The following is a 12,295-nucleotide window of genomic DNA, read 5'->3' as shown; positions in this document are numbered from 1 at the left end:
CCTTGACAGAAATAGGAAGTCAGGTAGGGGTGGACTGAGCGGACGGAGATTGACACAGAGTGACCACTGCTGAGTAGGAGCAGTCCTGGGGAGAGCTGGGAAGCTGCGGAGACAGGCGGCAGGAAGAGAAAGTGCATTGATGTGACCGAGACTCGAGACACGGGACCAGAAGAGATCAGAGTGGGATTTGGGACCGGAGGGCATGCTGGTGACCTTCCTGAGTGGGCGAGGCTGACACCAAGCAGTGGTGTGTGGGCAGGGAGTGCTGATGAGCGTCAGGCACCGTTCTTAAAAGTTTGATAGTGACAACACAGCACTTGGGGGGTTATGATTGTTACCAGTGTTGTTGTGTTTTGCGTGGGTGTTATTTAAACTTCCTAAGATGAGAGAGAATGGCAATATGGGGGGTGCTGCAAAGAGAGGAGGGTCCCTGCTCTGTGGGAGGAGGGACAGACAGATGAAAAACTGTTCCTACCCAGGAGATAATTCTGAAACAGAGATTTAACTTAAGTTAGTATAGTTTCTGCCCAAGTAAATTATCTGATGTCTAACTTTTTCTTTTTTTTTTATGCTTTTATTTTATTTTATTTTAATTTTTATTGGAGTATAGTTGCTTTACAATATTGTGTTAGTTTCTACTAATTCTACTAAATTTTAAAGTCTCCTGTTCGTACACATTAATATATAGATACAAAACATTTTTGTAGACGTCCACTGATTTTAATTGTGAATTGGATGAAACAGTGAATGATCCGAGATGGCACTGGTACCCTGTCCTCTTGCTTCACTGGCCTGGCGGTGTGATTGCTCGTGATGTCTGGGTATACATGGAGCCTACTGTAGACGAGTGTATTGTAAATTCTAGAGAAAATTGCCCTGGAGGGGGTAATAACCAACTCTGTGCTTTTTAAAACAGAAATGAGTGCTAGTATTTAAATTTGAAAATTATAAGGACATTTTTCCAGGAAGTCAGTTTTAAAAGCATACTGCTTTTCAGTATGGCTATGCATGCAGTGTGATACATGTTTCTTTCCCACTAGATTTCACGTCCCTTTGAATATTACTTCAGTTTTTGTCTGTTGTCTTGTTCCATGTATCCCCACATTTCCGTTTCTGGGCCCAGTTCAACATTAACACGCACACGTGTAGGTGTTGGCTCCTGCTGCAGGGTGAGTGCCTATCCTGATCAATCGATCACACGTGTCACTTTTCTTTAGGTTCCATGACTGCATGCAGACATTGGACATAAACCAATGTCTTTCACACACTCTAGGACTGGTGACAGATTCAGCCCCTCCTGGTGTTTTAATGTCTGCCCTTTCTTGTTGTGTTTTTGTTTCACCCTCCCACAGAGCTGTGACCTGGATCAGCAGAGCATCGTTCACATTGTGCTGAGACCCCAGAGAAAAGTCCCGGAAAGGAAGGCAGCTGGAGGAGAAAGCCCACAGGACGCTGAGGGGGGGCCTGAGCGGGAGCCCGAGAGCCTAACTCGTGTGGACCTCAGCAGCTCCGTCCTCCCAGCTGACTCAGTGGGTCTGGCTGTTATCCTTAAGGATGACAACGAGGATGGCGGCCCACCAGCTGAAAGACCAGGTAATTGACCGGCTATGGCTAGTAAAGCAGTTTGTGTGGTAAAATGTCCATGAAGAATGGCCTCACTCTGTGTGTATTTAGTTCATGACAAGTTCTAAATCACCAGAAGGAGACGTGACTAGAAGGAGAGGAGAGTACGTGGATGTAAAACTTGAGGTGACACGTTTAATAAGTACAACGAAACAGAGCTAGCCTATTAAGAATGAGCATAAGGGATGGGGAAGTTGTCAGGACCATAGTGATAGTATCTTGGGTTTACTTTTGGAGGAACTAGGGGTGGTGGGGACATGTGATACATTGTGCTAGGCTCAAAATATATGATTAAGGTACCTATATGTCCCTCTCAACTTTTGCCTTTGTTTTCTTCTATTTCTTATTTTCTTAAAATACATTTTGGTTGATTATGTTTCTGATGATATAGAGAAATTTTTAAAAAGGAGAAAGAACTTGAGAGGTAATTTTAGTCATTCGCCGGTTCTAAGAACAAATGACAATGTCATTTGTAATATCCTTTGTGTGAAAGAATTCTTCCTTCTTTATGCTATGGCCCATTTCAAAAGTTTATTTTGGAATGAATGACAATCCCTTTGTTATTTTGACAATATTAGTATGTTTCCCTTAGTCTTTTATTCTCCAGTCTAAATAGTCAAAGGTACAACAGGATTATTTTTGACTATGTGTGACAGAAAACACAAGATAATAACAATGACTTGGCAAAGTAGAGTTTATTTCTCTCCCACGTGCAATAGGTGAAGACGTAAGCAGCCCTGGGCTGCTATGGCTTTCACAGTGTCAGAGACTCCTGGAACCAGCAAGATGGAGGCCTCTTGCTGAAATTACTAAATAACATTTAATTAATATTTTTAAAATCATAGATGAGATTGAAAAAAGAAAAAGGAAATTTTCCAGGGGTAAGTGAAGAAGTAGAAACAACACAGCTGTCTTTAAATAAAGGAATGAATAAACCACGAATTTCAGTGCATGGTGTTCTGGTGGCCCCGAGGTGGTTGTGGAAGGAATGAAGGCTTCATGTCCTTTACATGGACTCTGGGCACATGGGAGACTGAAAAAGTAGCTGAGAAATGGGGAAAATGAGATAAACCTAAACTGCTCAACACCTATGTTGTCCACAAGGAGGAATTAATATAAATATCAGACCCAGGCTCTGGCACATCCGATGTCTCAAGCAGAATGTACGTAAAAGCATTCCAGAGAACACCTGGGGGTCATGGCCTCCAGAGATGAACAAGCCCTACTGAAGGGGTCCTCATGATACCCATTATAAATCAAACAGAGGGGTATTCTACCCTTAGTGGAGGAGAGCATACACCATAAACTAGAAGATTGGCTTCCCCCAAAACGTGAGAAAATAAAATGACAATTTGAAACAGAATACAAAACAAAAATATTTTATGTTAATTAGGACATAAAATAAAAAATTGAAATCAAAACAGAAAACAAACATAATAGAAAAAGATAGCTATTGAATAGAGCATAAATTTAACTATTAGAATGAAAAAAAAATCCTCAACAGATTGGTTAAAAGAGCAATTTGTCAATGCCAAAGAGACAATTAATGAATTGGAAGATATATATGAGGGAATCGCCCATAATGTGACACAGGTTAAAATGTAAAAAAGTGGTTTATAGACTAGGAGTTTGGAATTAGATGGCCTAACTTATATCTGATAGGAAATCTTTAGAGCAGGAGTCCCCAACCCGTGGGCCGCAGACCGGTACTGGTTGTGGCCTGTTAGGAGCCCCCCTCGGGCGGCACAGCAGGAGGTGAGCAGTGGGCCCGTGAGCTAAGCTTCATCTGTCGCTCCCCGCCACTCCCCGTCGCTCGCATTACCGCCTGAACCACCCCCCACTCCCTGTCTGTGGAAAAATTGTCTTCTGTGAAACCGGTCCCTGGTGCCCAAAAGGTTGGGTGCTGTTGCTTTGGAGCAAAATTAAAACCTTATGTGCATTATCTGAACATTAATAATAATATAAGCAGAATAATTATCATTTATAGGTATTCACATATTTTAATGTTTCCTAATGTTTGTGATTCTACTATCTTGTCACTGGTATTTATCTGAAGATTTAAAAAGTAGAATCTTATTATTTTATTTTATTATAAAATTGCCTTCAGTCTTCTTGAGAGTTTTATTTTATGATTATAAATTTGGAATTATTGGCACCTTCCATTGTTTCTCTTGCTAGATCATAATACTTCTACTGAAGAAAATATTCTCTTTCTACAGTGATTGAGATACCAGTACACTCTCAGAAAATTCTGCTAAATGTCTCATATTCTACTTAGATTTTAAGTGAAATACGTAATTGTTTCAACCCAAACAATAGATTAAACAAACTCTCATAAATTTACATAGTATACAGTAGCACTGTAGCAAGAGTTTGCAGGCTACTGTATGCTTTTTATTGGACTGTTGAACCTTAACTTTCCATACAGACCTCATGTAGTCTGACCTCTAATCACCCTGTTTCTCATTTACCCACTGACCAGTGGTGGCCTGTTAGCTGCACGTATTTTGCTGGCTGGGGACTGGGCTTGGCAACACTTGCTGGTATGCCAGGTGGCCAGCATCCTATTGTGCTTCTCCTTCCATCACCCCAGATCAGAAGTGAGCTCTCCTGTTACCTTTCCTGTGCTGAAGGGGTGGTGTAAGTTATGTTGCATCTGGAAAGAATCAGGCAAAAAAATATGGGTTATTCCAGGTCAACTTTAGGACTTTATTCTGCATTAAACTGAAACTCTGAACTGCAAGGAGTCATCCCTTAATCTTCTGAAGTGGAAAGAATCATCTCCTTTTCAGAACTTTCATACCCCTTATTATTTTCCATTTTGTACTCTAGTTCCTTCTGTATATACTTTGTCTCTTTGAGGACAGGATATTTATTCAATTTACTGTAGTTTCCCACAAAATCTCTAAGAAAGAATGGTGATCAGTGTTTCCTAAATTATGTAAAACTGTAAATGTAATAAGCCATTCATCAGAATTTTCTTTGTATTTAACTTTTAGAACTAATGACTTGTTCAGCGTTATACAGAGAAAAATGAAATTTCACCTCTTAAAATATCTTGTTAATTTTACTGCTTGAATGAATGGAATACCTTGAATGGGATTATTTGAAATGACTGTGGGCAAATGACGTGCTTATACAATTATTTTTTTAAATAAAAATGACAGTTCAGAGTTCCTAGAGCAGTGACTCACAAACTCTAGTGGGAATATTTGTTCAATGCTTATTCCAGGGCCAGAAAGTCTGATTCCGTTAGCTGAGGACAGAGATTCAGAAACTCTGGTGCTGAGCACACTCCAAGAAATGCTGCCCTAGAGCAAATGTTTTCCCACCTTTCAACTGTGAGACCTACCTAGAGTCTTCAACCAGGTGGTAGGAAGGTTGGGAAAGACAGGTGGACAAACCAAGTCAATCCATAGTAGCAAGAGCAGGCTCATAATTACCAGTTTTATGTACAAAGCATCTACAGTGCATTTCATTTGGGGGAAAAAAATTTAAAAAGGTCCTTGGTTGAAAAATATTTGAAAACTTCTGCCTTTAAGAAAGAAATTTAAGAGAAATAAACCCAATTTTCTGCATGTTTGGGTGTTTGAATTAGACAAGGAAGAATTTAGGTGCTCGCCAGACATGAGAGGGCTGTAAAAGATGGACAGCTGGGCTGTAGCCACAAAAGTAGATGCAACAAATAAGAACTGCAACTTGAGAGCATGTCTTTCAGATATTTATATGTGCAAAAGATAATTGGTCAATGTAAGAGGCATTGTCATGATCTATATTAATAGTCAGTTTATACTATTTGTATTTAGAAGCTAGGACATGTTAGATTATGATTTGTAAGAGTAAGTCAAAGAACTGAAATGAGTCATTTAAGAATTCCTTAAAGCAGTGGTTCTCAAGGTTCAGTACTCATTGGTGTCACCTGAGGGCTGGGTCCAGCTCAGTCTTCCTGGAATGGTGACTGAGAATCTGCATTTCTAAGAAGTTCCCAGGTCTTGCTGAAAGTATGGTTCCATGAGCCATGCTTTGAGTAACACTGTCCTACACACTAAGAATTTGTATTATTGTAAAGTATTGTTATTATTTTATAAACATTTGAATAAGAACATCGAGTAAGCTATTCCTGGACTCCAAGGAACCCATGCATGAACTAAGTTCGCATATTATGTTTGCGTTTCCTTAAAGAAACACCATTCATCCCCTCCTGATAATCAGATGAAAGAAGCTATTGGATCTAGGAAAAAATAGGAATATTCTCCACTATTTGTCACGCAGTTAGCTAACTACTTAAACAAATAATTCGAGAATCCCTACTCTGCCAGGCACAATTCCGAGTGCTGGGATGTAGCAGGAAATAGTAACAGCAAAATTACCAACCCAAGTGGATCTCATTCTAGTTGGGAAGAAGATAATAAACAAGCAAACAAACAAAAAAACAAATAGCTAGTAATATATGTTCTCTGGTGAAAAAATTAGCATAGTAAAGGGAATACAGAGTGTTGGAAAGGGTGCTGTTTTGTATAAGGTGGTCAGAGGCCTCTCTCATGAAGTGACAATTGAGGAAGAGCATTGCAGGGAACATCCATTCAGGAATCTCAGGTGGAGGGGACAGCGAATGTATGGACCCAAGGCAAGACCATGCTTGGAAAGCAAGGAGGACAGCGTGGCTGGGGCAGAGGAAGTGAAACAGTAGGAGACAGGAAGTCAGAAAGGAAGACAGTAATACATGATCACAGTTGAAAGTGAAGACAATCTAATAAGAAAGTTTTACACCTGTCAACTAATGTTGAAGCTGAAATTCTGAGGATGACATGCTGCAGGGCTGAAAGGAATGGTAATTAGTATTCCTCTCCTTCTTCCTCTCCCTCTCCTTCAACAGAGTCCACACCAACCTCCTCATAATCCTTCTCCAGGGCAGCCATGTCCTCACAGGCCTCAGAAAACTGTAGGCTGTGTAGGGTCTTGTAGACCCTAGATTTTACCCTGGTGAGAAGGAGCCACTGGAGGAGTTTTGAGAGATGGAGTGACATGATGTGACTTAGGGAATGTTCACCTTGGCTGCTTGTGAATAAATTTCAGGATGCCAGGGTAGAAGCAACAGGATCAGTGTTTCAAATCTTCAAAATACCGTAACACCCATGACATCAGGAACTGGTGGTAATGATAGTCAACATCTGTGAATGCTTATCCTGAACCTGGCACTGTCCTAAGCCTACTTCCATGAAATGTCTGGTTTAATTCTTCAGAAACCCAATCAGGTAGAATATATTAATGTCCTCCTAATAGATGGAAAGTAGTATCAGATCATTTGAGGAACAAATCCAAAGAAAGACTATTAAGGACTGTCTTACTCCAAACCTTGTGTTCAACATATCCACTAGTCTGTATTCATTTAAATATACATATCAGAAGGAATGAATGAGTTTTTGCTTTTCTTCTAGATATTTTGGTTATAAAGGTTGAAGAATCATGTTAATTGTTAATTTTAGCCAAGTAGTCAAATTTTAAAACTCAACTTTTATATCACAAGATGTACTATTTTTTCATAATTTGGGGGTCTTTAAAAATAAAACTTTCATTAATTTTATCCAGTTCTTTCTAAGTCTCATTACCCCAGTTTACTAACAAATCATTTCATTAGTTTTGAAGAACCTTTTCCTTTACAATAATTATACATCTTTTTACTAAATGAAAGAGACTACTTTCGATGAAGCATTACATGCTGGAATGAATTTTTGTTTGTTTGTTTTGGCTGCCCCACGCCGCATGTGGGATCTTAGTTCCTGACCAGGGATCGAACCCGTGCCCCCTGCAGTGGAAGCTTGGAGTTTAACCACTGGACCACCAGGGAAGTCCCTGGAATGAATTATTGAAATAGAACTTGAAAACGTAAAATAGAAAAAATTAAAAATAGACAAATGTTTTTAAAAATTAAGAATAAATTACCTCTGCCACTCCTTTTCAACATTATACTGAACGTCCTAGCTAATGCAATAAATCAATAAAAAGAAACAAAAGGTATACAGATTGGGAGGAATCATAAAACTGACTTTGTTCATAGGTGATGTGATTGTCAATGCAGAAAATCTAAAAGATTTGACAAAAAAAAAAGCTTTTGGATCTAATAAGTGATTATATCAAGATTGCAGGGTACAAGGTTAATATAAAAGAGTCAGTTGCTATCCTGTATACCAACAATGAAAAAATGTAATTAGAAATTAAAAACTCAGTACCATTTACATTAGCACCCCCTAAAATGAAATACTTAGATATAAACCTAACAAAATATGTATAGGATGTGTGTGAGGAAAATCACACAACTTTGCTGAAAGAAATCAAAGAACTAAGTAAATGGAGTGACATTCCATGTTCATAGATAAGAAGACTCAACATTGTCAAGACATCACCTTCCCAACTTGACATAAACAATTACAGTCAAAATCTTAGCAAGTTATTCTGTGGATATCAGCAAACTTATTCTGAAGTTTAAATGGAGAGGCAAAAGACCCAGTATAGCCAACACAGTATTGAAGGAGAAGAAAAAAGTCAGAATCTTGATGCTCTCTGAAGTTAGGAGTTCCTATAAAGCTACAACAATTAACAGAGTGTAGTAGTGGTGAAAGAATGCACAAATAGTTCTACAGAACAGAGAGCCCAGAAATAGACCCACATAACATGGTCAGCTGATCTTTGACAAGGAGAAAAGGCAATATGATGGAGAACAAATAATCTTTTCAACAAATGTGCTGGAAGAACTGGACATCCACATGCAAAAAAAACCAAAAACTACACAAAGATTTTACACTTGAGAAAAAAATGACTCAAAATGGATCAGAGACCTAAATGTAAAACATGAAACTAAAACACCTGGAAGATAACATAGGAGAAAATTTAGATGATCTTGAATGTGGTAATGACTTTTTAGATACACCAAAGGCATGATCCATGAAATAAATAAATGATAAGCTGGACTTCATTAAACTTAAAATTGTCTGCTCTGTGAAAGACAATGGCAAGAGAATGAAAAGACGAGCCACAGGTGGGGAGAAAATATTTGCAAAAAAGACATATTTAATAAAGGACTCTTATTCAAAATATACAAAATCTCTTAAAATACAACAATAATAAAATGAACAACCTGTAAAAAATTAGCAAAAGACCTGAGTAGACACCTCACCAAAGAAGATATACAGATGGCAAATAACCATATGAAAAGATGCTCAGTATCATGTCATTAGGGAATTGCAAATTAAAAAAACAATGAGATACCATTACACACCTATTAGAATGACTAGAATCCAAAACACTGACAACACCAAACACTGGCTGGAATATGGAGCGACATCAACTCTCATTCCTGCTGGTGGGAATGTAAAATGGTACAACCACTTTGGAAGATGGTTTGACAGTTTCTCACTAAACTAAACACACCATACAATCCAGTGATTGTGCTCCTTGGTGTTTACTCCAATGAGTTGAAAACATATGTCCATACAATAATCTGCCCACAGATGTTTATAGCAGCTTTATTCATAATTGCCAAAATTTGGTAGCAATCAAGATGTTCTTAAATAGGTAAATAAATAAACTGATATATCCAGACAATATTACTTAGTGCTAAAAAGAAATAAGCTATCAAGCCATGAAAAGACATGGAGGAACCTTAAATGCATATTACTAAGTGAAGTCAAGTTGAGAAGCCTAATACTGTATGATTCCAACTTTATGATGTTCTGGAAAAGAGAAAACTATGGAGACAGTAAAAACATCAGAAGTTGCCAGGGGGTTGTTTGGGGAGGGATGAATAGTCAGAGTACAGAGGATTTTTAGGACAAAGTAACTATTCTGTATGATAAAATGGTAGATACCATGTCATTATAAAACCCGTAGAATATAAAATACCAAGAGTGAACCCTAAAGCAAATGGTGACTTTGAGTCATAATGATGTGTCAATGTAGGTTAATTAGTTGTACCAAGTGCACTACTGTGGTGAGGGATGTTGAGAGTGGGGCAAGCTGGCGTGTGTTGGGGAAGGGGGTATATGGAAACTCTGTACTTTTTGATCAGTTTTGCTGTGAACCTAAAATTGCTCTAAGAGATAAAGTCTATTGAAAATAAATTGCTTTTAAGACTTGAGCCTTGGATACATACTGTAGATACATCATGATTACTAGAGAGCATGTTCTTATCAGCAGTTTTTTTGCCAGTGGTTGAATGTATTACAAGGTGAAAGTTATTCTGGGATTATGAATGAGTTAGCACCTGCCAAATACAAATCAGTAATGGAAGCCTCCTAATGGAATAAAGTGATACACTTCAGACTTAATTTTCATTTTATCCAAAAATCAAATCTCAGGTACTTGAAAATGTGTATTATACATACTAATGACTTTAAGCCAGAGGGTGTGAATTTCTTGGTGCATTGGACAGCTTTAAACCTTCCCTGAAACAACAAAATTTTGGCAGTCATACTAGAGCAACTTAAAGTTGCTATCACATCAAATTATTAAAAATACATTATGATTCTGCAAGTACTTGATTTTTTCTCCAACAAAGAAAATTTTACTATAATATACTCTTTCAATATTATAAGTGAAAACACAGAAAATGATGTTTCAGTGTAGTGGGAATTTTGCCAGCCTGACATATTTTTGGGTGGGTTTTTTAGGTAAGGAAAATAGTCCTATATTCCTTTCCAAGAAGTATGAACACCATTCCAAAAGCAGAATGAGTTGCTGTTTCCTCTTTATTGTACTCTATATATACAGTTGGCCTTTCATATCCCCGGGTTCCACATCCATGGATTCAACCAACTGGGGATGAAAAATATTTAGAAATAAAAACTTCCAGAAAGTTCCAAAAAGCAAAATTTGAATATGCCAATCACCTGGCAACTATTTACATTGTATTTACAACTGTTTACATAGCATTTACATTGTATTAGTTATTATAAGTAATTTGGATATGATTTAAAGTACACAGAGGATAAATGTAGGTTATATGCAAATACTACATGATTTTATATAAGGGACTTGAGCATCCACGGGTTTGGGTGTCTGAGGGGATTGCTGGAACAAATGCCTCATGGATACCGAGGGATGACTTAGTTCAGTGTAATTAATTACTTGTCACATTTTTGCTTTCCACTTTGAAGGTATGCTTGTCAGATTCAAGTAAGTCTCATATACTTCATACCTTCATTGCCTGGAACATGGATGGTACTGGATATATTGTCATACCGCCAAAAAGTTGTATTCAACATATAAGATGACTCTTACAGCTCTTCAATTCTTGCTCGTCGCATATGGCAGGGGAAAATGGTGAATAACTGCATGTGGGTAGCATGGTGCGATGTGCCATGGAGTATCCAGAGTGCAAGTAACAGTTCTAAGCCTGAGGAAGTCAAAACGCGTTAAGGGGGAGGTTAGAGGTCATCAAGCACTCCACACACAACAGTGTAGGTGTCAACCAAATAGTTCCCTCATTTGCTGTTTTCAGCCATCTTCTGAGTACTTCTTTTATTATTACCATCATCATCATCATCATTATTGTGGCAAAGAACACATAACATGAAATTTACCATTTAACCATTTCTAAGCGTACAGTTCAGTTGTGGTAAGGATATTCACATTGTTGTGCAACCAATCTCAAAACGTTTCCATTTTGCAAAACTGAAACTGTACCCATTAAACAACAGCTCCCTGTTTCCCCATCCCTGCAGCCCCTGGCAACCACCATTCTACTTTCTATCTCTATGAATTTGACTACTCCAGATCCCTTATATAAGTGGAATCATACTCTGTTTGTCTTTTTGTGACTGGCTTATTTCACTTAGCATGATGATCCACCTGTTTTTAGAATGTGTCAGAACTGCAAAGAATTTCTTATGTGTAATAAACTGGCAACAGGAGATCCAAAGGTTAATGAGAAGAGCAAGATCCTCAAGTAGCTCACATCTTAGACTATGTATGTATATAAATTAAAATGAAGTGAGTTCTGAAAAAGAGGTAAATCAAAGTAATATGGGGATGTTGAGGAGGGAGAGGCTAAGACAGGCATCCTAGGTGGGCTTTGAAAGACAAGAAGAATTTGTCAGTGGCGGGGGGGCTTTGGAGGATGGGGGAAGAGGTTAGTTACACTCAGAGAGGGGGGTGAGCGTGTGTAGTTTGCAGACAGTGACGGCCATAGCTGGGTTCTATTATGGCTTCAGAGGATGGATGGTATCAGAAAGGGGTCTGGGGCTGGGGGGTGGCGGAGGGGTGATTCCTGTTCTGGAGAGCTCTGCGTGCCAACACTTTCAGTGACCAAAGACGGACTTGATAACTTTCAGTCACATCTTTCTTTCTCTGCTGGTGTTTAAGAAAGCGTTCCACACATGATGAATTTTTTTTTTTTTTAATACATAAGAGATATGCAGTCAAGTAGAGCTGGAAGGAGTGCCAGTGTGTCCTTTTCTGGGTGTCGGAGAATACAGAGAGGAAACTCCAGCCGCTGCATGGGTGAGAGGTTGGCCTCAGCGAGGACTCCATGCCAGCTGGGTGGGGTAAGCTCACTGCCCAAAACGGGGAAGACAGACCGAGGCCGGCCTTCTTTCTCTGCGCCTCCTTCATGCCTGTTTCGGCGCACGTGACTCTGCTGGACGTGTTCTTGGTTGTTGTTGTCTCTTCTAGAACC

The 12,295-nt window shown here is 38.7% G+C and overlaps 1 protein-coding gene across 2 annotated transcripts in view; it reads left to right on the top strand.

Moving 5' to 3' along the window:
* The window catches only part of LOC131767983 (1-acyl-sn-glycerol-3-phosphate acyltransferase delta), a 1,414,884-nt gene that overhangs the window by 413,594 nt on the left and 988,995 nt on the right, over positions 1 to 12,295 (top strand). For both annotated transcript variants that reach the window (XM_059083506.2, XM_059083510.2), the window contains exon 3: positions 1,353 to 1,593. In XM_059083506.2, coding sequence (XP_058939489.1) covers positions 1,353 to 1,593 — 241 coding nt within the window. The remainder of the gene's footprint in view (positions 1 to 1,352; positions 1,594 to 12,295) is intronic.

This window comes from Kogia breviceps, chromosome 13, assembly GCF_026419965.1.
Source record: "Kogia breviceps isolate mKogBre1 chromosome 13, mKogBre1 haplotype 1, whole genome shotgun sequence".
NCBI classification, from domain to species: domain Eukaryota; kingdom Metazoa; phylum Chordata; class Mammalia; order Artiodactyla; family Physeteridae; genus Kogia; species Kogia breviceps.
Note: the sequence above shows the minus strand (reverse complement) of the source record. Positions and strands in the feature narration are given on the sequence as shown.